At 43.7% G+C, this 27,612-nt stretch overlaps 1 protein-coding gene across 2 annotated transcripts in view; it reads right to left on the reverse strand.

Moving 5' to 3' along the window:
• Positions 1-25,666, reverse strand: part of wapl (cohesin release factor wings apart-like) — a 112,125-nt gene extending 86,459 nt beyond the window's left edge. Inside the window, exons 1-5 of one of the 2 annotated variants that reach the window (XM_077649213.1) lie at positions 25,529-25,666; positions 16,468-16,516; positions 11,860-12,045; positions 9,129-10,403; positions 256-324 (exon numbers count right to left, since the gene is read on the reverse strand). In XM_077649213.1, the coding sequence (XP_077505339.1) occupies positions 256-324; positions 9,129-10,403; positions 11,860-12,036 (1,521 nt within the window). In that variant the 5' untranslated portion in view covers positions 12,037-12,045; positions 16,468-16,516; positions 25,529-25,666. The remainder of the gene's footprint in view (positions 1-255; positions 325-9,128; positions 10,404-11,859; positions 12,046-16,467; positions 16,517-25,528) is intronic. The other variant, XM_077649212.1, reaches the window with a different exon arrangement.
• Positions 25,667-27,612: the final 1,946 nt, after the last annotated feature.

The following is a 27,612-nucleotide window of genomic DNA, read 5'->3' on the forward strand; positions in this document are numbered from 1 at the left end:
GGAAAATTTTTAGTTCACACTCAATGACAAATACCAAACAAGGAAAAAAATACTACTGGCCATTCATTCTAAGAATCACTACCTGAAAAAAAAAAAAAGATGTGCACAAGAGAGAGCAATCATTAGTTGCCTAAAAGCCATGCATTCCCATTTCATATTGCATGAACCTGATTGCAAAGATACCACAGAAAAAATTATTACACAATGGAAAACATACAAACCATGCAAAAGCTAAAAACGGCCAGGACTGATTACCTCTGTGTCCACAAGCTCTTCATCAACATCAGGGGTCTGCCAGTGTCGCATCTTGTAAACGGCCTTAGGCTGCAAAGAGAAAAATATACACACAGACAATATGTAAATCTGCTACACATTATAAAAGCTAATGTTTTTTTTGTATTTTGAAACCTTCCTATTTATTCCTTCTCCTAATTCAAAAAAGGAGACAATAATCTGCTCTGACCAAATTAACCCTCAGTATAAACATAAGGTGTCCCACTATGCCATTATGACATCAACCACACAAAAAGAAACCTGCCCCCGGTATATGCCCAGAGACTTCGCTCTGCAACTCAACGAAAAAAAGTCGCCATTGACCGCCTCCCCACAGTGCGACAACGTGACTCACAGCCTTACCCCCCCCCCCCCCCCCCCCTTCCTCACGCCTTTCTCATCACAGCTTTCGTTCCTTCGGCCCCCTCCTCCATTCCATACTTAAAGACGCTACCTACTGCCTTCAGTCTCCCCTGAATAAGGAGCCAAACTGGCTTCAAAACGCTCGTGGTGTTCGTCTCTCGTCTCTTGTGTCCTCGTCTTTTGCTGCGCTACAGTGTACTGGGTTTAAAATTAGTATTTTGGTTGGAGATGTGCAGTTTGTTATAAGTATGGCCCACACATGCATACCATACCAACATTCCTGATCCTTTTATACAGCCCTTGGAAGACACTAGCAATTATTTTGAAGCGAAAAGCTTCAATACGCTAGTCAACACCACCCTTTGCGGGAGCCATGACATGTGGCCAGCGCTGACTCGGTCACCTGCCACACATGTTTCTCTCTCGCTCGCTCCCTAGTCACTACTGCAGACGCACCACTTGTAGCATGGAGCCACAGGTGTTCCACCGTGCCTTTCCTCAAAATACAACTTTCAATTTTCAGTTTTCTCTTTCTTCTTTCCCTCCCTCCTTTATCCCTTCCTTTACAGTGCAATTCGGGTGTCCACCGAGATATGTGAGATGGTTACTGTGCCATTTCCTTTCCTCAAAAACCAAACAAAACAAGTGAGCGGACTGCGCTGTCAACTTTGCAAAGGCCATTCATTTTCATGAAAGGAAAGGCGCACAACCGGCTCTGTGGGCCAGTGGAGACCACTGCCACATGTATCAAAGCAGGAATGAGGCTTCCGCATATCCAGGGAGCCAGTTATGGGCCCTTCCTTTCCTCAAAGCCATCGCCGTCTAGAACATTGTCAACGCCAACGAACACAGTGAACGCCGACATCTTTCGCTTTGTATATCCTGGATTAGCTGAGCTAATCCACGTTAACTTTTTCCATCCAAGTTTAGTCAGCATTGCTCAGCTGTGGCCAAGGTCACCAAGGGTTTTCAACTTTATATATTCCAATGAATCAACTGTTACACAATCCTGGATACCACAACAGCTTATTTTCAACAGGTGATAGCATCGATGTTCATTGCCAAACAACTCTGCTTTTGCCCAGTTTTCAATGCAAGCATTAGAAAATACAACCACAAAGTAGGACAAGACAAGACGGTTGGAGGAGGGAAATGCTCTTGGCTGCATTATGGCCAAGTCTGGACCGTAGGGTTCCTCAAAATTATTTAGAGGAAAAAGTGGCACTATCATTTACTTGAGTTCTTTAAACAGCACTTCTTCCACCACATGAATGCCAGGAAGACTAGGTTTGTATTGGCTAGCACTGGGTCAAAAATGTGGATTCTGCCTCGAAATTGGTGGCTGGACAGCAATGCTCTCCCTATGTGTGCAGATTAAATTATTTCAATAGTGTGTTTTTCACTATAATAAATTTAAAGCAAGTGCAGGTTTGGTGTTAGGTTGGTATGGAAATTTTCACAGCATTTCTTCGAGGTTTGCCACGATGAGAGTTGCACTGTTAAAGGTGCACTATAGAGGAATCTGAACCCGTCTTTTTTACAGCGGGAACTCTACCTACACGTTCCGGGCATTCTTAGAAACTTCGAATTATTGTGCTGTGCGGCCGATTTCCCTAATTATACCGAGTTAAACGTCCCTGCTCCCGCCTTTTTTTTTTTAACTGAGCGCGGTAGGTAGGAGGAGTCAACCAACGAATGAACAAGTCCCATGGCGGCTTGCCGCTCTGCCATCGGCGGAGTATTCCAATATTCCAATATCTCACGCATAATTTGAAAGAAGAAAACACGCAATAAAAATCTATGTTTCATCGTCGATGAAATTATTACGATATCACACTACTAACACAGACTGAACAAGCGCAGGAAAGTGGAATGGTATCAGGCTGGTTATCCTTTCACTTCTGACATTTCTTAGCGAGAGGGATACCGAGTTGGGTAAAGCTGCTGCCAAAAGAAAATGAACAATAAATATAACGGGCCATGCACCACAACCACACATAAGAACTACTCATTTCACACACAAGAACTAAGTTTCAAATTCACGATTAGATAGAAAAGCAAGAAAAAGATTACCTTTTCAGTTTAAACCATTGTTATAGTTACCTAATAACTAATTCAAAATAGGCTTTGAGCACTGTTATTTTCAATGAAATGAAATGATTACTTTCAACTAAGTTTATGGTTACTTGCACAGAGTTAGGTTCAGGTCTAGGTGCAGTAAAAGTTCTTTCACTTCTAAGTGCACATTTTCATTTCATTTCACCAGCCCGCTATTGGCGATTTAACATAATCAGCGGCTTGCGGGAACATTCAAAATGTACAATCTGCCACCTGATGTTCTAAGGCTGAAATATTAAACAGCATTCATCAGTATCAGATATCACTGACTACAAATAAATGTCTGCAGGCTAGAATACCTGCTTCAAATCCCACATATTTGTTAATCCTGAGATAACAGACTATGAAGCGTACCACTTTTATACGGTCATGAAGAGCTACTGAGTTTCTACAGCTTGCTCACGCCTAACCCTGCACTAGTCTTCGTTTCAGTCTTGGTGTTTACATCAAAAACAAGGCAGAAAAGAGAAATACTCTTTAGGACTCTACCCCGCTGCATGTAAAACTTGTTCTTTGGTCCCCTGGCCTTGGCTGCACTGCCAAAGAAAGTTGTCCCCGAATGCAGTAGAATCAGGACATTTTCATATTTTTCCAATTTATGTGTAAACATTCTACAGACAACCAGATAGCAGACGTTGCTAAAGATACGTAGTTAAGAAGAACTTCTTGTTGGGCGAGTTGGTGCATACTGTTTAGGCGATTGTAGGCGAAAGATACGTACACACTAACTTAGCTATAACCAAGCTCGAATGTTCCCATGCAACTTCATATCATTATTAAAAATACAATACTTATGAAGTTGCTGAGCAGGTTCACAATGTCACAAGGCATTATTTGTTAAAGGAGCACTAAAAATGATTTCATACATCGTTCATTTGTTTCCAGAAAAAGCAAGTCTCCAGACCACAATGACATTTAACAAGTTTGGCCTCGCTTCCTTCCTGACAAAAATACCTTCAATGAGGCCACTGGATATCTCTAAATCTCAAGTACACCTAGGGTGCCATCAGTGATGCAATCGTAACAGCCTTAAACCTTAAAGGCGCTATGTACACAGTTGTGACCAAAGCGGACTCGCAACTTTTTTCTGAGAGTGTGCTACACCTAGCAGTAATTTTTTTCTCGTAGGTGAATTCAGAATCCTTCACGTAGTAAAAATATGGTGGTTTTTCATGGCACCTAGCGAGCACACGAAACAATGCTTCAGAAAACAGTGTGCTTGGTAGCGCATCCTGTGCCATTTTCATGCATAAAGATTTGATCACCAGTAACGAACCCCTTTTTGCAAAGTCGCCGTCAAGTGTTGTAATTTTCACCTCGCCTGTGCCCCTATAGATGATTTCAGTTTTGATGCCTGGTCGCCACCATCTTACTTTGCTGGTGGCACCCCAAATAAGCCGAGCCTAAAAGCCAGCACCGGCACCATCTTGGGATGTGCATACGAAGGTGATGCAGCGGCTACTGGTGCTTGCGAACACCACCCGGCAGCTTGGTGTTTTCCGGTGTTCCTGAACTGAGAATATGGCTGATTTTGTTAGAGTGAGCCAACAAACCACATAATCCGAGTAAGAGATCATCAGTGCTGCACGGCGGAAGCAGTTGTAAGCAGCAGTAGTGGCCAGAGCGACGGCGAAGGGCAACCTTCTCTGCTCTCTGCTTGCTACGAGACAGTCTATGTTTTTTACGGTCTCTGCTTGTGACCGAGACGTCTATATATTATGTTTTGTGAAGCCCATATTTTGAGTGATGGATTGTAACTGTAATTGCAACTGCAAACATAAGCGTACAGCAAAGGAACTACATGCACAGCTACTTACCATGCGATGCTGGTGTACTATGGCTCACTGCAGTACACTTGCATTGCATATGATCATCGCGCAGTGCAGCCTGTTTCGTGTATGTATTCCCGACGGTGCCTGTCACGACTTAAAAGTTACCTACCTATATCATAGCGCATGAAAGAAATTGAAGTTAAGGTCAAGTCACATGCATATCGTTTACTGTTGTTTTTGAGGTTTTCCGCCCTGTTCCAGAAGAAGTAAAATCATACATCGTGCCTTCTACCTCCAGGGCTATACCATGGCATTAGGCTGCTGATTTGCCTCGTCCATCTCAGGGTATTGAATGTGCACTGACAGGCATTTTTGCATCTCGTCCCGATCGAGGTTGGTGATCGCGCTGAGCGGTAGCTGCAGAAAGTGCCCCATTTAACGGACGTTGGTGAGAAATGAGCACTGGGACTGGGTACCGAAGTCAAGTTACGAACCTTTGAGTGTACTATGGGGATGATCACTAGTGCCACGATGTTGCATTTCTACTTTTGTCTAGAGTTATTGCTGATTCATTGCACGATCCTCTTTAATTACTTTTATTTTAATGGCTCATCATACGCACATCTGCTGGAAGTTGTCGAATTGGTGGATAACATCAAGGAGTGGCCAGAAATTTGCAGTGCCCATATTGTGCCCATATTACTATTGCAATGTACAGAGTACAAAATTGCAGACCTGCCCACAATGCATTAAAGACTTTCCTGTTTACGCAAGACGTCTACTGGCAATTTACTTCCAAGTCGGCAAGAAAGCGATGCAACAGAAACATGTCGCAACCGCACTGGGACTGTCTCTGCATCCTTTCCGAATGCATTCTTCTCGATCCGCTTCCAATTTCTTTATTTGCGTAGTACACGACCATGCAGTGCTGTCCTGACATCCTTGCAACCGTGAACACCATTGATAAAGGAATACAAATCTTTAAAACGGCAAAAGTTGACAAAAAAGGCTGCTCTGCAATGCATAAAGCATGTGACTGCACAGCCCAATCTAGACTGGCAACAGTGGACCGGCGGAAACGGAAATGGCGGTTGAAGCCAGAAGCATGGGGTTATAGAGTATTTTCCTCCTCCCTATCTTGCCTTCAGTAAAATGATGTATAGTGGCACGCGGGGGAGCATGCCATAATTGTGCGATGTGTATGTCACAGCGTCTAGCCTCATGCCAGCTCAGTTCTCCTCTCAATTTTGCAGCATTTGGAGGTGTGTAACGTCAACTACCATTTCTTCTACCTTGTTTGGCAATGGCAAAGATGCCGCGGCAGCAGTCCGTTGCACTCGGCAACCACAACCGCAATGGCTTTGGCGGCGGCTCCAATGCAAGGAACCGCATCCCTCTGAACAACACCAGCACAAGAAGCTAAAACTCGATTCTGTCATATTTGTTGCATCATGTTGTATGGTCTCCTGTCAATTTTCTTTTTGAATTCCTAGCGCCATGTGCATCTTCAAAGCAGATACACGAAGGAAGCCAACAGTCACCGAAACCAAAAAATATAGAGGATTTTTTTTTAATTTGTGGTGTTCATCAATGGGAGATTAATAGTGTAATTATTTTATTGCTTAAAGATAATTTATTAGAAAGCAGAAAAAAAACAGCCGAATGCTAGCTGGGATCCGAACCCACAACCTCCGAATTGAGAGTCCGGTACTCTACCAACTAAGCTATAGAGACAGATGTCTAATCTTCTGCTTTCGGGGGGTATTTATGTGCAGTGTAACTGAATCCTGAGAGTGTTCCCCACTGTCTCTCTCATCCAAAGTGGCGGACGTAATACAGGATATACTACGGTGTATCTCAATAACAATATAAATAGCATAGCTCTGCATGACAGGTCTTCGGCTACAGGTCCATTTTAATTGTAAACAAAAAAATATTGAGAAAAAGTGTCTTAATTACCCATAATATACGAGATATACTGAAACTACCGTAAAACCGGAATATAGGTCGAACTTTTTTTCAAAAAACCATGGCGAAAAGTCGACCCCCCATCTTAAAAACCGGTCATTGGCAGAAAAACAACGAAGTCTTGCAACAATGGGTGGCTGAAGTCAACAGCCGCCATCACCATCGCCATCAGCAGCAGTGCGGCATGGCGCCGTTGTCACCGCCATTTTGCGTGTCCGTCGTTGCAAAGCTATTTTGTTAAAAGGCTGCTTTTTCACATTTTGTTTCAAAATGAGCGGAAGCCGGCAGCAATTCACCGTCGCCTTCAAGAAAAACGCGGTTGAGTACGCGGAAGCTCACAGCAATCTGGCGGCAAGGCGCGAATTTGGAGTATCCGAAAAGAGCATTCAGTACTGGCGGAGGCAGAAGCTGTGTATTACAACTTGCAGCAACCAGAAGAAAACATCATTTGTTTCAAAATGAGCGGAAGCCGACGCCAATTCAACGTCGCCTTCAAGAAAAACGCGATTAAGTATGCGGAAGCTCACAGCAACCTGGCAGCAAGGCGCGAATTTGGAGTATCCGGAAAGAGCATTCAGCAGTGGCAGAGGCAGAATCTGTGTATTACAACTTGCAGCAACCAGAAGAAAACACCATTTCGTGAGCGGACCGCAGCGTATCCAGAATCGGAAGGAAAGGTTGCGCTACGTGCAAGATCGCTGCCTGTGACTGCCGAATGCATCCGTGTGAATGCGGTACAACTTGCAGCAACCAGAAGAAAACATCATTTCGTGGGCGGACCACAGCGTATCCAGAATTGGAAGGAAAGGTTGCGCTGCGTGCAAGGTCGCTGCCTGTGACTGCCGAATGCATCCGCGTGAATGTGGTAGAGATCGCGCGTGCCTCTAGACTCACGAGGGCGCAATTCAAGGGCTCGTCATCTTGGGTGCGGCGATTCATGAAGAGGAAGGGCTTTGCTCTATGGCGCCGTACTTCTGTGTGCCAGAAACAAACACACGGGTCGATGGGCGTGCGATACTGTTAAAGAATTGGCCGGGTGTACATACGAGCAGCATTTAAGTGAAAATAAATACAGTCACCATTGTGCGACCTATTGAGTCGCATCTGTTTCAAGATAGGGATGTCTGTCTTTCGGTACTTTTTCCATCGAAAAAGATCTTTTCATTTTTTAGAATTGCTTAGTTAGGGGGTCAACCTATATTCTGGTCCGACCTATAGTCCGGTTTCTACGGTAGTCATATTTTTGAAAACATAATACACATGCACACCTAAATCTATAATAATAAAAATTTTCCTTTTAAGACCCACATCTCCCCATAACTTTGCTTAGTCATGCTCACTTGATGAGAAGCATAAGCTGCTGCATGGGAAAGCATAACACCACACAAGCAGCCCATGGAAGTGTCTACGGGGCAGACGGGTCCTAATTTTGCGCTTCATAAACAAATGCGATTCCCAAGCACGCCCGATAGTTTGAATTGTGTGTAATATGGCTGTGCACCTGTGCAGCCATACTTGAAGCTCTATTCAGTGTCCCTTTAAATGTTGCATTCTGTGCACTGTAATTTCTACCATGTGCAACCAGAGGCATGTGACATATTGCACACACCATTGCACACTGCTGACACTACCATGCTCGTTGCCTTGACATATGCAGTTAAAACATAGCATGTATGTGCCCATGCCAATTAGGAGCCATTTACGTCTACCTTTAGAACAGAGCAATACAATGCAGAGAACTAGATGGATAAGTCTGCATTAAAAGCTGCAGCCAGCACAGAGCAGCTTACTTTCATTGAACATTTGAGAATGCCAAGCCTAAGTTTGCTAGTCACACGCCACCTGAACAAAATGCACGTCAAAAGCATTTCATCCAAGAACAAAGTACTTTTAAGCAGCAATCCACGTGAAAATAGAGCTGCTCAGCCATTTCATAATTTCAACCTTAATCAGCAAAAGCCAAGACTTGCCCTTGAAGCTCATCAACAAACTTCTTTGGCAGCTTTGACATTATGCATGCGTGTTCTTTTTGGCTGCATATTGACCAAACAATTTGATTAAACATGGCACAAGACATACTTGAGTTATATGCTGCATTACATTTTTTCATCTGAAGCATGCAAAAACAAGAACAGAAGCTGCATGTGCACTTTGTACAAGACATTACAATATAGAAAGGGTTTAATTCGCATGAAATGGTGCTGCATGTTGGCAAATTGTATTTGGAACTTTCACCTTGAAATATGCATCCACAACATAGACTATACTTTACTTTTGACCAAAACTTATCACATTCTGACAAAAAACAAAAACAAGCTGGTAACGATAATGTTCAGCACAGTTTAACAATATTCAAGATTCAGTTTCACCAAATGGATACTTATGCCACAATTCATATTTATTTCAAGTCCTGTATTTGCATGTGCTTGGTAATCACAAATACATCGTGGTGCAATGCTGCAGAAGAATTAACACCTGCGTGCTGCTGACACCTCACTATGAAAGCAATGGCACTGCATGTCCTGTGGGCTCACAAGACAGGCAGCTCCTACTGCTCTAATATTGTTGACCTGGACAATGGCCAAATGTCAAAACAGCATCCATGTCAGCTTTAAATTATAAAAAGCTATTTACCTTTTTCGGGCTTTGAAATATCTTTTTGCTCTTGAATATAGACCTTGAAGATGAGGCTTTTGGTTCCGAAGGTTGGGTAACATCCTCCTGTGAGCTTGGCGCTGAGTTCTGTGATCCAGATGGTGAATCCTGGGAATATGTGGCAGAGGCCCGAGAGGTCTCACCAGAAACCACACAACAGGGCTCAGGGTCCCGAGAGCTGGAGAGTGACGAGTTTGAGGTCACTGCATCAGCGTCCTGCCAGGCTGCTAGCGGTTTGTCACTCCTCCCGGTATTCACAGGCGCTGAGTTGTCAAACGGTACCTCACTGGAGCTTGCTGCCTCTCCACTGCCCATCACACAGGAAGTCACACCCAGGTTTGTACTAGGCACCATCAGCACCAAACCAGATAGCATGGCGTCAGTAACATTCACCGCTGAAGCAGTTCTCTTCACAGGGATCACCATCCCCGGTGTCTCGACAGAGCCACCTTGGTTCCTTTTCCGAGAGTACGTTCGAATGGCTGGTGGTGCACGGAATGAGCTCTTGTCATTGCCACCACAGGGCTCACTGCCCTTAGCAGGCTCCTCAATGACAAATGCAGAAGAGGAAGGTGGAGGTAGTTCTTGTAAGGCAGGAGGTGCAGCAACTGTTACAGAAGCAGCAGCCAAAGCAGCAGTGGCCAAAGGGACAGCAGTTAAAGGTGTAGCAGACAGAGGCGAACCAGCTAAAGGAACAGCAGTCAAAGGTATAGAAGCTGAAGGAGCAACAGTCAGTGAAGCAGAGGTCAGCAAACCAGCAGTGGGAAGTGCAGCATTTGTAGAAGCAGTAACAGAATGTGAATGATCCCTTGAGAGTGCTGCTGCACGACTGCTTTTTTCCAGCTTTACACATCGAAAGTCAACATTATCGTCAGGGCCCCAGCTGATGCCAACTTTAGAAGCAGGTTCATTCTTCTCTCTAGACTTGCTTGCACGCACGTTGGAACTGGTCGATGCTCGCAATTTGTCAAATTGTTCCACTGCCCGTGCTGATGTTTGAGAAGCCAGAGATGATGCACAAGTGTCATTACGGCTCTTGAAGAACTTTTTGGGCTTTGGAGGCAGCGGCTGCTTGCTTGTCTGTGCAGTCTCCTGTACTGTGCTGTGTACATGCGAAAGTGCACCTTTGGTGCTGCGAGACGTGTCATCACGGTCGCTGTCAAAGCTGAATGGGTCATCATCAAACGAAGATCGTACAGCTGTCAAGTCCGATGCTGCTGGTCCATCATTTGCTCCATCAGGCTGGCCATTAGCCTAAATGATAAGAATCAGAAAAGAACTTTGTCCGTAAAAACTGAGTCAATGCCACTTTCCCATCTATCAGTATTAATAAAAACAGAGGTCAAACATTCTATATTGTTTACTGGAGAAGGCAATATAATAAAACCACTGCCTGTGTGAGACCTACAAGCATTGTTAATTATCATTCACTCAACCTTGATACTTAAAACCACAAAACTTAAGATGCCCCAAAGGCATCTAAGAGCAAAACAAGGAAACATTACCATTATGCACTCCTATAAACTCACCACATACGTAACAGATGATGTTGCAAATTCCCTTTTTAAGCACTGCTTCATCAAAAAAAAAAAAGAAATTCACAGCCCGGGACTTCTAGAGCAACAGCAGCATTCTTCACAAAACTCTCACTGAACACTTTAGAACACTTAAGAATAAGCTATACTAATTCAAAATGCAACCTGCAGCTGTACACTTGCACCACAGGCAATGTTCATGGCATTTTCAATATAATCAGATACTATCAGAGCCGGTTTCGCACGCCTGGATTTATTGTCTACAAATGCAACGAATATTCTTATTTCATCGCTAGACAAGATTTATTTTGAAGGCTGGCAATCAGTAAAAGAATGACACAAACACAAAACTGAGCCTTCTACGATGCACACTGGTGCTACATGACACAGTTTTTACCTGTGCAGAAATGGAAATTCATTGAAATGACACAACTAGACTACCACTAAAAAATCATTACAATCAACAAAAAAATCTTTGCAGCTTTTATGTACAATGCAGGATATCTGTGGGCAGTATATGAAGACTTATGGCTGGTTCACGTGCAAGCAACTGAGCGATTGAGCGGCGCGTCGCAGCGAAATTTTCCAACTTATTGGAAGCTCGCCGCTCATTGCCGCGACGACTCAAAACAGGTTTTTCCACCGCCGTGGCAGGATTCGCAAGCATTTTCGCTTGCATGTGAAACAGGCTTCACTCAGAAGTCATGTTCTCAGTATGCAGGTTAATAATGTGAACAAAAAACATCCTGAACATGTGCTCTGCAAGTGATATTGTAAGATTATGCACAAAAATTTGGTTAAAGTCAAAGTAAATAACGAATGATGCAAAAAAAAAATGACAAACTTGGAGTACAATTTTATAACATTGTACTATTCTGAGTATGTATGAGCATGACTTCGTTACTACATAAGTGAAATGATGCAACAGAATTTAAAGTGACAGTTAATTCCATAGTTTGGTAGCCATGCAGGAAAATAACCGCAATCTGCTGTTTCTTCTGATGAACTCGAAGTGCGGTGGATAACATTATATAAAGTGACCATGCTGACTGACTTATAAGTGGCACTGAACGATGAGATAAAAAAATTATTTGCGAGTCAGCAGAGTAAATAAGATATATGGGCAGGAGATGAAAATGAAGCTCAGTGAAACCCTAAAACCTTGGAGAACCTACCTGAGGTGCTTTGCGAAGGGATGTGAATGAAGTCATGCCCCACCGGTGTACTGCTGCCACAGACATTTTGGCCGAGCTGGTCTTGCTGTCCCCCTTGTCAAGAATGATTTGGTCCAGCGAAGGTGCCAGGCGGCAGTTGTGCTTACGGCCATAAGTCTTTGCCCCAAACTTCGACATGATGTGGACCTGTAGAAGTGAAATCCATTATGAGAGGTGTGTCTCACTACACATTTCAGACCTCAAATCAAGATGCTAAAGAGAAAAATGAAGACCCCATAAAAGAAACTGATTCTGTTGAAAATTCACAAAAGTCTGGCCACAATAACACTCAATGATGTGCTCAAAACAACACGGAACTGAAAAGCAGGGAGAGTGATCTTTCCATTGGTCCTTGATGCTGACCATTATACATTCATGCAAGCAGATACATACAGGCACCACACAGCTATGGCACAATCCACTCTTGGACAAGTGTAAGCAATGAAACCCCAAAATATGTATTGCAAGACTGTTATTCACTGCCATAAATTTTCCACAGTCTATTCAAGCTACATTTGTCAGCCACAAGAACTGCACAATGAGTGAACAAGCTGCAGCAGAATAAGTTTACTACTTTTTAAGCATGCTGCGAATCAGGTGTGACTTCAACATGAAGCTTACATTTCCACTAATTATGAAGGCATAACGACAGATAAGCAATATGTCAATTTACATGAATACGAAGTGAGGAGCTACTCTGTGCACTTAATAAGGCCTTAAGTGACCGTCAGCCCACACCTTGGCCTGCCAGTTAGCCTCTGACAGTCACGTCGCCGTCACCGTCCGCCGAAAGTGAACGCGATTGAGTTGAGTTCAAATATAGATCAGGCAACTCTTGGCGGACAACCGCAGTCACTTTCGATAGAACGGAAGCAGCCTGAATCACGCGTATGGACTGTGAAAGATCGTCTCGAGCGGTGGTCTGAATAACCTCTCGAATTGACTGTTGCCTCTTCAAAGTACCCGTTGAACCAGTGACGGTCAACCGGCCTGCGTCACTTTGCACAACGCAACGGAAAGAACGGTGTCAAATTCTTCACCACTTTTGGAATTAACAAATATTATGGCCACTCCACGAGATGTGCCACTTCAAGCAAATTTGCACAGCGTTCAATGCAGCTAGCACAATCTCGCACATATGTGAAAACACGCGACAAACACCAACACAAGGCCGCAGCAGACGAAAGTTTCTGCACTTTTGCACTCGATTTGGCTGCTGCACCGACAGCACTAGTGTCGGGCTACACTTGCGCCGCAAGAACTGGCACTACACTGACATGGCACTTTTGTGAACTAGTGTAGATGACCTCTTGTCTCGTCAAAAAGAACATTTTCTGTACATAAATGCCATAAAATTTCCTGACACCTTTAAAAACAAAGCATGCAGTGTACAAAATCTCAGGGTAGAAAATAATCAAAACAATCATGGTACTTGATACAAGTTTTTTAATACTCAACTATCTGCCACTGCCTGAACAGAACTACTACAATGTGCTTATGCGAGCCATTAATGAAAGTCTAATGCAACCCAGTGAACCTGCGACAGCAAGCACATTGTATGATTTTCTTTCCTTAAAATCCAGACAGGTAGACATAATGTTGTCAAAGACTCATCCTGGGTCCATAGTGCTACTAACGACTCAAACTGGGCTAGGATGCACTAAACGTGTAAGAAAATAATTGCTTTTCAAGCCCAGCACAGCTTAGGCAGAGCCCATTGCTTGGCTGCCCCACCAGCCAGTGAGAGGAGGAAAGAACCCCTCCCCAGCGCTTAGCTGCTTTCCTCCGTGCCAAAGAGCAGAGTCTATAAATATCTCAACCTCGCAACTTAAGACAGAACGGTCATGTGGATCAAATGCAATCCACATAAGGTCTAGCCTGTAAGACCCTAATTATAACTAATGACCCTAAAATAAAATTGTGCGCCATTTCTATGCACCAAAAAATCACCTCAAACCAGAGTTCAGCAAATAGTGCCCTAGTTCATTTTTAATAACTGGTATCTGGCGGCCTATCCCAACCTCCACGCCAGGAGTGGGATCAAGTATTAAATGCACAGGTACACACCACAACACTAGCACATTACGAAGAATTCAGAGCTTGACAAAAATAGTTTTGCATTAAAATAACTACAAACCCTACACTGCTCTTTTCCATGACTTCCACTCATCAGTACTTGTGTCATCGAAGTTCCCATAACCCATTATTTGTCATTTTAGCTGCCACTAGACAAGAAAAATTCAAGGTGCCCCTGCAACTCTTCAGGTCACCATTGGTGCATGCTGGTGCCCTCTTCTGCTATTATGAAATTACCATTGCAAGACTTTTTTAAAGCGAAAGCTTTACTGGCCACGAACTTGCGATTTCGCTTTGGCGGTGCTCCGAGGAAGCACAGAGACAGACCTTGAGCCGTTGCCTAGCAACCGCCGCAGCTGGGCGGACGCCACACGCTCGTCGCGCCATCTGGCATGACTCGCACCACGCGCCTCACGTAGAGCCGCCCTCACCCTGACCAGCCCTTACACGCTTAACCGCTAACCAACGTATTCGGCGGTGGCATCTATGGGAGCCACTGAAACCCCCGCACACGCACAAAATAAAAAAAAAAACCTGTGCCGAGGCTGGCAATCGAACCAGGGCCTTTGGTGTTTGAGGCGGAGACGCTACCACTCCGCCACGACGGCTCAATGTTTAATCATGAATAAAGGCACATCTAGTGAATGCACGTGTTTCATATATTAACTCTTCCGATCCAGAAGGCACCGCGCTTTTGCTACGTATATCTTGGCCTAACAGCGCTAGGCCAGCAGCAATTTTTTTCAATTGTTTCTACACTACTCTCTTCTAGATCTAACAGATGCATCCCCTCCTAATCTGATTTTTCAATACCTACAAGAAGAGGAAATAGCATGCAATATGGATAACAGTCAATGGATATTCCACCAGGGTAACAAGACGGGTACCAAGGAAAGGGCAACTTAACCAGGGGTTGCAGAGGGACAGGGAGTGAGATGAGTTCCCGAATTTACTTGCATAAGGCAACCAGAACTGGTGCAGAATGCGGCTAACTGCAGACTGAAGAAGAGGCTTCTCTCCTGCAGTGGACTTAACCTGGTTGATGATGATGATGATACTCAGACAATTCAGAACTTTTCAGCAAATTTTTACCATGTCTACAATGATCACTGACATCATTTATGGTCTTCTCATATGTGCCACACACAGTGACCAGAATCAGTTTCTACAAGTGCAAGCATGTAACAAGGAGTGATGGCTGTTCCTTAAGCACTATGTGACTATACTTGTTAGCTTGTGATGGTACGGTTAAGTATTTGTAATGACATCACACAACACTTCTGTATGTTATAAGGCAAGGGTCCTGCAGTATTTCTAGCCTTGGGGGAACCCCACTGGAATCCAAAAGGTGCCGAGGAACCTTGCATGTCTTAGCTTCCATCCTTTCCTGCCTAACGTGCAAGCAAAATGAGCACGCAGAAGCACGGCCTTTAAAAAAAATAGCGAAATTCAGTGATAATCACTGGCTGTAGAATGGAGCTGCCTGGTATGAGCAATTAATGTACAGTCAGTCCCAAAATGAAGTGGGTAAAAGGAAAGATTGGGGTTGAGGCATGCATGGATAAGGTGCTTGGGGAACTAAAAAAAGTGCTCCAAGAGACCCAGCTTGAGAACCCCTGTGGTAAGGGCATGCTGCATGCAATGAAAAATATTTGTTGCATTGACAAGTTTTATGCACTACTTGAAACAGTAACATTCAACAAAAAGGTTGACTGCAAAATATTTTATGCACACTAAGAATGACTACAAGAGGTCTGGTCTAGCTACTCCTTCAGTTATTGCCTGCCTGCATCTGATGCTTCAGGTAAATCTATATTCTAGTTTTTACTCATAACAGAGACACACTGCCCAATATTCAGCACGCTGCAAAGCTCATTCCATAACAACAATCAGAACTTGTGTGTATGATCAGTTTTTAAGCACGCACAAAAGCAGAGCTCATAGGCAGCGAAAATTGAGGTTTTGGTCACAGTCTTCATCAAATCTCAAAAACTACAGCTATGTTATAACAGTGTCAATGAAAAGGATTTGTGTACTAAGCTGGATTCAAATCTACGTCCTCTCAATTACCCAATCAGCACTTTACAAAGTGGACACTGGGCTGCTTTGCTTTCTTTCCTTGATGTGATGGAGAGATGTCAAATATACAATGATCCTTTCAGCTGTTAAAGGAGCAGATGACTATATCCACTCCCCCAGAAATGTCAAAGACTGAGACCCAATAAATGAAGATTGATACCACAATCAAAAGGGCATGTCTAGTGTCACTTTCAGGAAATGTATGTTGCTTTGTGAAGTGTCCCTAATAATGACTTGACATACACACCAAAATAAACGAAGACTCACGCTCAGAACTGATATTAATGACAGTAGGTAAAGCAACTGAGCCCTCAAGATTTTAACACTTCTCAGTGATATTTTAGTTATGTTTCTTTTGTATCCAAAGCACTTCAGATGGTCTTTTTCTAGTAAATCAAAATAACTTCACTTTACCTAAGTAATAAAAATTTGAAGTTCAGATAGGCACGAAGCAACCCAGCACCTGTAAAAGTGAAATGGCAGAATATGCTGTCATGTTTAGAACCTATCTCAAAGCTTAAGGGTGCACCAAATAGGAATCTGAACTCATCTGTTTACCGTGGGAACTCTATCTACACGTTCCGAACATTCTTAGAAGCTTCGAATTACTGTCGTGTGCGGCCGATTTCCCTAATTTAAATCGTATTAAACGTCCCGGCTCCCCGCCTTTTTTTTTTTAACTCAACGCTGAAGGAAGTAGGAGTCGCACAACGCGTGAAGTGCTTTTCAGCCAGTCCCGTGGTGGCTTGCCGCTCTGGCATCGGAGGAGTGATATGTAAATCAAAGAGTCCACGCGTATTTTTATTTCCATGGGACTAATTTGCAGCTTGTTGTCTGCGACTGAAACTAGTTATTGACAGAAACCTAAAAACAAAATAAAAGTGAAAGCGAAGCCACCTAGGGACTCGCTGAAGGGCACTCCACGCATTGGTTGACTCCTCCTACCTTCAGCGTTGAGTTCAGAAAAAGGCCGAGAGCCAGGATGTTTAATCAGATTTAAATTAGGAAAATTGGCCGCACAGGACAATAATTCGAAGTTTCAAAGAATGCTCGGAACATGTAGATCGAGTTCCTACGGTAAAAAGACGAGTTCAGATTCCTCTTTAGTGCACCTTTAGCAATATACTCTGACACACATCACTAAGGAAGTTTACATTAATCCTGAAAATACACATAAAAGGACTATGTACTTCGACAAGGTGCGGTGTGTTCAGGCTGAATGAAACGAGTTCACTGAACACCTTATTGAACCTCAAGCATTCTACAGCATCACTAAAAGGTCCCGTGAGACTAGTTGCAAAAGACATTACTGCAAAATGACACTTGCTCAAAGTAAACCTGCCTGTGGCCACAAGACAGGTACATTATAGAAGCCAAAATATGACCATTTGCAGCGTCAATAAATAGGCTTAGAAAATGAAAAAGGTGATGTGAAAGAGCATCCTAAATACTAAATGCAACACACATTCAGTGTCAGCAAAATCTGCAACCAGATATAATGACAATGACCAAGACAAGGTACATACAATAACACCAAGATAGTTCCCAATTAGTGAACATGAAAAGAAGCACACGAAACCACTCAAAAAACAATTTCAGAGTGCAAGATTGCACTGCTGTTACATCCGAAATGGTCTATAGAATGCCCACAAGTCCATGTAAACCTAACCATGCTATACCCAATTCTAGTTTTTCCGTAATGATAGAAGGTAGACTATTTTACAAGCCGAAATTCAACATGTTACAGCACAGGAGTAGTCTAATGAACAACGTAGGCAGCAATAAACGGACTATACTCTGCAGTGCTTTAGCTTCAGTCAAGCATCATACAGTACAATTGAGAAAGTTCAGTGCATTCATGTGCTACAGTACTGCTGATGTGAACTCAAGTGAAACAACCCAGCTTCTTATTCTGTTAACAGCACAAACAAGACAAGGATGCAGGATGAGATGTACACACAGGCACTAGCTTACAATTAAAATGTTATTGCTCAGAGGCCCACTTATATAGGCAGCCAGCACAATAAACAGGAAGGAATATATTATTTTCCTGTTTATTGTGCTGTCTGCCCATAAAAGTGGGCCTCTGACAATAAAATTTTAGTTGTAAGCCAGCGCACGTGTGTACGTCTCTTCCTGCATCTTTGTCTTTTTAAGAATGATCTGCTACCAACTCGACAAGTTTCCACACTGGCCAGCCTCTTCATCTGCCGAGACAGGCAAAAATAAAATTATCACAGCACAGCAAGCCCCTCTTCACTCGGCCCATAGACGCTCATACTGAACCAAGTATAACCAGAGTCCATTTAAAACCAAGACCTTAACAAAGGAACTGGATCCCCTCAGTGGCGTAGCCAGAAATTTTGTTCGGGGGTGGGGGCTCATGTTGGAGAGCGGCCTCCTCGTAGAATTGGCGGAAGGATCAAACGCTACAATAATAACTGCATTGCCATTGCCATTGACAATGCCACTGTGTATTAGACAACGCTACACACTGTCTAGACAAGTGAAATGTGTATTTTTTAAAATAAAATAATGTATTCGTATGTCTTAAAAATCATGGCAGACATGATTACAAAACATGAAACTGAGCAGGGGACAAGACACAAAAGAGAAGCAAACAGGACGAGCTCGTCCTGTTTGCTTCTCTTTTGTGTCTTGTCCCCTGCTCAGATTTATGTCTTGTAATCATGTCATTCCAACAATCCCCTTATCGTTCACTCGTGGCAGACATAACTGATACCAATGCTTCCATGTTTTTGCGTATTTATTAAGCAAAGAAAATATCACACGAAGTCTAGAACCATATCGGTCCGGAACTAGCAAAGCAGTGCATGCCGCTGATATGAAAAACGTAAAGGCCATGAAATTAGCAAGTAGAGGACAAATATTTTAATCAATGTTTGTCGTTCAAGAACCTTTACATTTTTGTACACATGCAACGGCCAGGAAAAAATCTCAATGACGCTGTCCTTCGTTCCAGTATACTGCGCAGCAGCAGCTGTCACCGGTCATGTATTGCGAGTAATTGCACCGAAATTTTAGTCGCAACAGCGAGCCATCGCTAGGCCCTTGAAAGTTCGCGCTAGGATGGGGCCTCTTGCATTACACAACTCCAGGTGCATGGGAGTTGCCATGAAATCCAACCCAAGTTAGCAATGTTTGCGCCAAAATGTTTTCTCTAGTCTGAAAAAGACACTGTAGGTGGCAAAATCCAGAATGACTTCCGGCGCCAGTGGTTGTTTTGGTCAGTGGTGCGTGACACTTCGAAAAAATTTCAGGGGGGGGGGGGGGGGGGGGGGCTTATATGCCCCCCCCCCCCCCTTTTGGCTGCGCCCCTGGATCCCCTGTCAGCAGTAAAAGTGCACAAAATACAAATGCAATCCAAGGCAAGAGGTGGTAGCAGGAAAAGCCCGCAATGCTTATAAAATGTCTTGAGCCTTAAAACTATGACAGATTTCACTCAAGCGATGCTGTAAACTTCCTCTGCTTACACGATTTAACTGAAAGGAACCCATGAGATTTAAAACCTACTGAACTGTACAGGAAAGAGACATTGAACTAAGTCTAACTAAAACTAGAGCCAACACAGCGAATAAAGGAATTGTAAATGCCGAAGGTCTTCCTGAAGACTGGAAGTAGTTCCAAAATAAATCTTCAAAAAAGAAATAAAGTAGACCACTTTACGCCACATACTTTAATATCCAAAATGCCACCTACTTTGGCAAGCTTTTGCTTTCAGCTCATTCAATAAGCCATGGATGGCCCCAAAGCCTTTTACTCTACTATCAAAGGGTCACTGAATTGAAATTTTGTCATTCCAGCATGTTGCATAATACGCTGGACGGGATACTATTACACATTTCATATCTGAACTACTGCAGGCGGTGTCATAAAAATTGTGTTATTTTAGTTGTGCTGCCTTTAGTACACCAACTAGTGGCCCATGGTGCTAGCATAGGCCAGACTGAATTTGCAACATAACAGCTGAAACATGCTCTTCAGGTCACTCCAATCATGTCACCAGTTGTGCTGAAAGCAAAGGAAGTATTAATTATTGCATAAAAAGCACTATTTTGATGCAAATAAGTGCCTGAATGCACATGGGACACAGTGGGCGCGGTTTAAAGGCCTAGCGTGTCCTTGTGCAAAGAACTAAAAGAGGAAAATGAAAAGTTGCTGTCACAACTTTCCAGGCATGTTCTAGCAAGGAAACTAGACATATCCAACATTAAGAGGCAACTTCAACATGAAGCACACAGAGGAGGCCACGCCAGAAAGTATGGCTCCAGATTATTTTCAACCACCTGGAAAATTTCCAACATGCGCACCTACAGCAGCCTATGCATTGGCAAGGTCCTCCCAGAAATTACAGCTTTGTAAATGTAGTCATGCATCAGATCTAGCTGGCAACCAATAAGCTCAATTTGCAGGTCAAGCATTACATGACTGCAATTTAATTGCTAAATGCACACTAAGGCAAGTATGCATTTGTAAACACCAGCGTGACCACAGCCAAATTTAGTTTAATGAAGGCGCAATACAGTTTTGTTCGGATTACTTGCTTTGAAACCAACAGAAATGTAACTATGCAAATCAGGAGCACTTAGCATCAGTAAGGTGGAAAGTTGCGCGAGATGAATCGGATTCATGGTGAAGGTAGTGCGAAAGACGAGAACAAAAGGAAAGTGTCGTGTCTTGCTTCTTCCTTTCTTTCTAGTCTTTCGCACTACCTTCACCATGAGCTTAGCATTGCTAGCTATCAGAAATTTATGCAAGCAGCAAGTTGTCGAAACCAGAGATAAAAGCAGAGTTCAAGTAAGCTAGAGTACAAGCAGGCTAGAGTACCAGAACGCATTCCACCAATCAACGTTGTTTAGTAACACAAAACCTTCAAACATTCACTGCCCTCACAGTATAGCCTCTAAAAGGCATAAACCATATCACAATATATTCTTCAATGAAACATAAGAGGTCAGACATCATAAATTACAATACAAAATCTAACCCGGCACAACCAAGAAAAATGCTTTCTTGGCAGCCCTGCAATTACAAACTGCCCTATGTAGCACAAATAGATATACTTTATAGAATGCTTAAAAATGGTCAATGAAGGCATTTTTGGGGGCATTTTACAAAAGGACCAAGCAAACATTAGTGCCGTGTGCTGGAAAAAAAAATATACATATGTGTGTGCATTTTAGGTAAGCGACAGTATGTATGCATGAGAAAAGGAGCGCGAAAACAAGACGATGGACGAAGACAGAACACGTAGCATGAGCGCTAACTTCTGACTAAGGGAAAAATACAAGACCGTGTCGACCAGGACCTGAGCCTAACGACTGAGAACATGCACCAAAGCTGGGAAGCCAAAGAAATCAATGGAAAAAAATAAGGACAAGAGGATAAAGGCTATTAAAAACCTAGGAATTTCAATTCTCATTTCGATATGAATATAGAAGGCTCTCTGACACACAGATCACACAAAGTAGCTATATGTGTAGCTTCAATGATTTCTCTTGTCAGTTTCTCTCTGCTTCTGGCAATGACAGAGCATTTATCCAGAAATGGCACGCACCCGCACTTCTTGCAAGGCAAGGCCAGATTGCTGCCCGTTAACGACTTCATGTTGTTGTGTTCACGAAGCCTTTCGCTGAGGCACCTACTGGACTGTCCCACATACTGCTCCCCACAGTACAGCGGGATGCTGTACACGATGCCCTCTGTGCATTTAACAAATCTTTTCCAGTGGCGGATGTTACAATGCAGATTTTGGGGGCATTGTTCGGCGGGCAGGGCTCTTTTGCACAGGGCACTTAGTTCATCTGGGGCTGAAAAAACCACCTGAACATTTGCCTTCTTTCCTATTTTCTTTAGATTGTGCGACAGACCATGGATATAGGGGATGACAACTGTCTTGCCTTACGTTTTATCTGTCACTTTTCCTTCTTCCTTAAGTTTCTTCTTAAGCAAGCTTTCAGCCACTGAAACGCAGATATCATTAGGATACCCTGCATCGAGGAATATTTTAAGTTTTAGCTGCTAAGGTGGGGGCATGACTTATCTAGAGCATTTTGCATGCATAGGCTTATGATGGCTCGTTTCACGAGTTTAGAATGAGCTGACTTGTATGGCAGAAGGGGTTTGTTAGCGCAATGTGAACAGCACCAACGAACGTGGTTGTCCATGAACTTAAGGCGGATATCGAGAAATCGGATCTCTGAGTCAGTGGGAATTTCACCAGTCAACGTTAGCAAGAGAAAACACAATGACACCAATGACATCAATGGAAAAACCGAGAAGGCTCGTGTCAAAGACTTATATTACTCCTTGCCCCATGTTAACCTACTCAACATTGTTGAACAATCCATCCATCATCACGGTGCGGTTGCTTTTCAAAATGAATCTGGGCTATTTGTCGATAGATTTTTGGAATTGCTACTGTTCCATCTCCGCTCTACCTTCATTAATTGGCAGGGTACTCCTCATATTCAAAAACGGAGTGTGTATCGGGTCCTGCTTGGCCCCTGTACTCAGCAACCTATACCTTGCACACTTGGATAGGATTCTTCAAGATCGACTTGCCACTTTATGTGTGGTAAAAGTTGTTAGATATGTTGATGATTTTTTATTCCTTATTGACTGTACACCTTCGCTTCTTGAGCAAGTCACAGCGGACTTTTTTTGGCATTGTACAAGGGTGTTTCCTCCCGCTAACAATGACTAGTAAAATTCCCCCCGACTCAGAGATCCGGTTTCTCGATATCCGCTTTAAGTTCATAGACATCCACGTTTGTTGGTGCTATTCACCTCGCGCTAACAAACCCCTCCTGCCATACAAGTCAGCTCATTCTAAACTCGAGGCATCACGAAACTATGCGTGCAAAATACTCTCAAAAAGTCATGCCCCCACCTCAGCAGCTCCAGCTTTCAAGTACAACTTAGAAGATTCCTCGAAGCAGGGTATCCTAATGATATAAGTATTTCAGTGCCAGTGGCTGAAAGCTTGCTTAAGAAGAAACTTCAGGAAGATGGAAGAGTGACAGATAAAACGCAAGGCAAGACAGCTGTCATCCCCTATATCCATGGTCTGTCACACAATCTAACGAAAATAGGAAAGAAGGCAAATGTTCAGGTGGTTTCTTCAGCCCCAGATAAACTAAGTGCCCAGTGCAAAAGAACCCTGCCCGCCGAACAATGCCCCCAAAATCTGCATTGTAACATCCACCACCGAAAAAGATTTGTTAAATGCACAGAGGGCATCATGTACAGCATCCCGCAGTACTGTGGGAAGCAGTATGTGGGACAGTCCGGTAGGTGTCTCAGCGAAAGGCTTCGTGAACACAACATGAAGTCGTTAACGGGCAGCAATCTGGCCTTGCCTTGCAAGAAGTGCAGGAGCGTGCCATTTCTGGATAAATGCTCTGTTGTTGCCAGAAGCAGATAAACTGACGAGAGAATTCATTGACGCTACATAGATAGCTACTTTGCGTGATCTGTGTGTCAGAGAGCCTTCTATAATCTTATCGAAACAAGAATTGAAATTCCTAGGTTTGTAATAGCCTTTATCCTCTTGTGCTTATTTTTTTTCCATTGATTTCTTCGGCTTACCAGCTTTGGTGCATGCGCTCAGTCATTAGGCTCGAGTCCCAGTCGACACGGTCTTGGTGTTTTTCCTTTAGTCGGAAGTTAGTGCTAGTGCTGTGTTCTGTCTTTGTCCGTCATCTTGTTTTCGCACTCCTTTTCTCATGGATCGATACCGACTCGCCCAACTTTCCACCCCTGTCAACAGTAAGCAGCTTCATGGAACCCCTAATCGGAGCCCCATGGTCTCATTTATGCTTGGACGACCCAAGAAGTTTCCCAAAAACTGCACAGCCTTAGCTGGAATATAAAAACAAAGGAGGAGACAAGATTACCATGAAAAGATGATTATGGACTCATTGCTTCTGCCAGTTTTATACTGCCTTGTTCACAAAAATACCATTCATCCATCCACAAATTACATAACTAACCAGCAAAATATGAAAGAGAGGCTCAATTCTTCAAACACCAGTTGGTAGTAGTTTGCTTCCAAAGAAGCAGACTACCATTCCAAGACTTCAAGGCACTATGTACATTGTCAATCACAGCAGACAAATCACCACGAAGCTCCAAGGCAGCATGTCATGTAGTCCTGGCAATTAGCACCAGCCATATATGTGCACAACGTGTTTAACAGATTTCACTCATGACGTAACAGCTTATGTCATCAGTGAGATCTGTTTGGAAGAGCAAAACGGAGCAAAACACAAGACCACCATAAACATTCTGCAAAAGCACAATGATTAAATGTGCTGCTGCTGTCAGAAACAAGTCCTGAATAAGCAAGCAAACAACATGTTCCATGTTTGGAGAAAGCAGTTATAACTTGTTACACCCACAGCAAAGCACTTATACCCATCGGCTTTATAGACGTTAGGTATGCCATTTTCGAAATATCATCCGCCCAATTACACCGATGAACATATACGCCGCGCCAATTACTATGCAGGAATTATAGCTGACATCTGTTACAACAATGCAGCTGTCGCCCCAGTGATGTCTGCAGGTCGGAGCGCGCAAGTCTCCACGTACACAGGCGGCAAATGCCAGTGACACCGCGGCGATGCTTCTTCGCGAAATGACTGAGAAAAGCTTCCTGTACCCACTTTGACGCCCTGCATGCGTCCTTAGCATAGCGCTCTTTCAGTGCACTCACCTTGCACGTTAGAAAAAATATGACCAAGCCTAAAAAGAGATCGTACATCAAAGGTGGTCTTCCCACGTCAGTCTTTTGAACTGACTTATTAAAAACCCAACGCCGTTAGCACAGATCACTGATGCGGAAGTTAAAAGGGGCGACTAGTGCTCATTAACGTTTCAAGAAGGGTAGCCTGTAGGGGTCTGTCGCTACATTATTCTACTTCAAAAATAACTAGCACAGAAAACATACAACGATTACCGAATTGGCGGGCAGCGCGTGGTTGGATTACGTAACAACCAACGTTACGATGAACGGCCAGGGTGAAAAGTTCACGCGCGTTTCTCCGAAGCCTGCAAGGTGCGCTATGGCCAAGCAGCAGCAGCTCAACAGAACGGGTAAAACAACGATCTAACCTCCGCCATAAGCTGTAAACGGAAGTTCTATGATAACGAGGTGTACCCACGTAGACGAGTGCAGTTGAGACGAAACGTTCGTAGTGGGTGCTTGCAGGTATTACGCACAGGAAACGTCTTACCTCGCTGTACATGAACCACGGCCCATACTCAAGCTGGCTGCATAAAAATGATGCACTACAAGCAATGCGAAGATATGGTAAAATCAGTGTCCTTCCGCACAGCGCGGCTCTGCTCGGCGACTTGGAACAACCTAGGCCTTTTGTTGAGAAAACTCTAAAACGCGCCAAAGAGTAGCAGTATAAAAAGCAGAGAATCAAGCATCGAGAGACGATACCTAGTTTTAAGTCATCCACTTCTCCATCAACTTATCGTCGGACGTGATGATCACGAGCCATCAATTAGCAAACAGAGACGTTACATTTCGCCAGCTTTGCAAACCCGCCATCGGGTCATCCGCCATTATCCTGGCATCAAAAACACGGGAAGTGGATCGTGAACATCGACAGGCCACAGTTGCGTACTACATGATGCATTTGATGGTGTTTTCTAAGACAAAAAAAAAAGTGGGTGGGGGGCTAAATTGTAATGTTTGACATTCAAAGCCACAGAAAAAACAATATCAGAAGTTACTCGACCTTATTGGATACTTTTAATTGCGGAAACGTTCTAAAATACGCGAAAGTAGAGTACGTCACAGGCGGCGAGAAAATGCATGTAGAAAGGAGAAAAGACAAGTGAGAGAACTTCCAGCATCGACTGTTTAAGCGTGGCGGAAGATTCAAACGAAAATTTTTGGCGTTGAGAAGCGAATGCGATTAGCTGTTATCCCGCATTTGGTGCAGAACTTTGGAGGTCCCCCCCCCCCCCCCCAACACCAACACGTCCAAATAGTGGTATCGTCAGCGTATATATGCTATGATGTATCCCCTCTATTTGCCTTAGGAGAGGGGAGAGTTTCCTCAGAGTGAAATTAAACATGGGGGAGAGAACATATCCCTGCTGCATTCCACTATCCCCTATCGCCAAAGGTTCGTACTTGAGATCTAATAATTTGATAGCAGTCTGTCTGTCCGAGAGAAAGTTCTTAACGTACCTGAAGCATTCGACTGCTACGTTGGAGTCGTTTAGTCCTTCGAGTACTGCCCTGTGTTCCACGTTATCGAAAGCCTTCATGAGGTCCAGCCCGAGAATCACTCTTGTGCCGGCCTGTTCTCCCTTCTATGCTACTCGGCCGGGCCCCTGCCAAAGGGCTCCAGGTGTCCGGTCCACCACGCCCGATTTCTACTACTGCGCCAAACCTCCCCGATGAGCCTCCTTCTACTGACGAGCGCCAGGAAACAACACTCCGAGAACCGACTCACTTGTTTTCTGTTAGTTTGGCTTCAAATAATCATGTTCCCTCCACAAAGTGTGCCTCGAGAGGACGAATGAGACGGCTTCTCGTTGCGGCGACGGAGAAGTACAGACACCCTCGCAGCATGAGGTACGTTGCGAGATTCTAAGTGACTCTGCTAAGTGGCCGGCCGTTATTACTGACAGCTTTCGGAGTGTACGCCTTGAGAAAGGGCCATTGTATTTTCAAAATCGGGCAGACAATTTTCCGCGTTCCGAAAGGCAATACAAAACTCAGAAACGCTATATGTCACCTCATATTTTCATGCGAAAAGCTGTAAATGGGGAGGCGTACGAGCGACACTGGTTAATGTACTCGGAGTCTTTCGTTTACTGTTTCATGTGCAAACTATTTTCGATTTCAAAATACTTATCTTTAATTGTTGAATCGACTCCAGACCTTACTCACGTTGATCAGCTGTCAGTTGTTTTACGATACTATTTAAAAGGGAAAGTGTATGAACGCCTTCTTGGATTTGTTCCAATCGAATCGCATACCGGCTTGTATATTTTGACGACCAATCGCATCTCAATTGATGATTGTAGGGGCCAGGCTTATGATAATGCGAGTAATATGTCAAGAAAATACAAAGGACTGCAAGCTCAAATCAAACACCTGAACGAATTGGCAGTCTACGTCCCGTGTGCTGGTCATTCACTGAAGTTAGTTGGCGCGTTAAGCGTTGACAGTTGCCTTGAGGCAGTAAAATTTTTCACTGCAATTCAGAGATTGTATGTGTTCTTTTCTGCCTCACCTAGCGATGGAGCTATCTTTTGGACAGCATGGGCGGAACTGGCCATCAGCTTGTTTTGAAAAGTCTCTCTGAGACCAGGTGGTCAAGACATGCTGAATCATGCAAGGCCATTCTGAAAAATTTCAAAGTAGCCTTGTGTTGCCTTGAAGCTATATCAAGGAACGAGGAAGAAAACGGTGACACTAGGAACGAAGCGCACTCACCCTTCAAGAAAATGACAAAACTACAGGCTGCATTCATGGCGATTTTCTGGAGTGAAATCTTGGAGCGC

Source organism: Amblyomma americanum, chromosome 1 (genome assembly GCF_052857255.1).
Source record: "Amblyomma americanum isolate KBUSLIRL-KWMA chromosome 1, ASM5285725v1, whole genome shotgun sequence".
Classification (NCBI taxonomy): Eukaryota; Metazoa; Arthropoda; class Arachnida; order Ixodida; family Ixodidae; genus Amblyomma; species Amblyomma americanum.